Source organism: Phaethon lepturus, unplaced genomic scaffold (genome assembly GCF_000687285.1).
Source record: "Phaethon lepturus isolate BGI_N335 unplaced genomic scaffold, ASM68728v1 scaffold37167, whole genome shotgun sequence".
Lineage (NCBI taxonomy): Eukaryota > Metazoa > Chordata > Aves > Phaethontiformes > Phaethontidae > Phaethon > Phaethon lepturus.
The window spans coordinates 574-964 of record NW_010551761.1 but is presented as its reverse complement, the minus strand read 5'-3'; the positions used below and the strand labels follow the sequence as shown (position 1 = coordinate 964).

The 391-nt window shown below is 63.9% G+C and overlaps 1 protein-coding gene across 1 annotated transcript in view; it reads left to right on the top strand.

Moving 5' to 3' along the window:
* The window catches only part of LOC104623828 (retinol dehydrogenase 8-like), a gene marked incomplete at both ends in the record, with an annotated part of 909 nt that overhangs the window by 191 nt on the left and 327 nt on the right, over positions 1 to 391 (top strand). The window contains 2 exons of the mRNA XM_010291022.1: positions 1 to 150; positions 235 to 390. The exon at positions 1 to 150 is cut by the window's left edge and continues 191 nt beyond it. Coding sequence (XP_010289324.1) covers positions 1 to 150; positions 235 to 390 — 306 coding nt within the window. The remainder of the gene's footprint in view (positions 151 to 234; position 391) is intronic.

The window sequence follows — 391 nt, the reverse complement described above, 5'->3', positions numbered from 1 at the left end:
GGGGGTGGTCTCACTCCAGGGGGGTCTCACCGAGCTCAGCCCCTCTCTGCCCACAGGGATCGTCTTCAACGATGTCTATGCCGCCTCCAAATTTGCCGTGGAGGGATTCTGCGAGAGCCTGGCCGTGCAGCTGCTGCAGTTCAACGTCTTGTGAGTGTGAGGGGGTGGGAGGGACCCCAGAGGCCCAAGGGTGGCTCTGGACCCCCACCTCGTCCACACGCTCCGGCCCCGCAGCGTCTCCATGGTGGAGCCGGGCCCCGTGAACACGGATTTCGAGCTGAAGCTGATGGAGGAGGTTTCACGCTCCGAGTTCCCCGGCACCGACCCAGCTACCGTGCGGTACTTCAAGGAGGTGTACCTGCCAGCTTCCCACGAGATCTTCACCACGCTG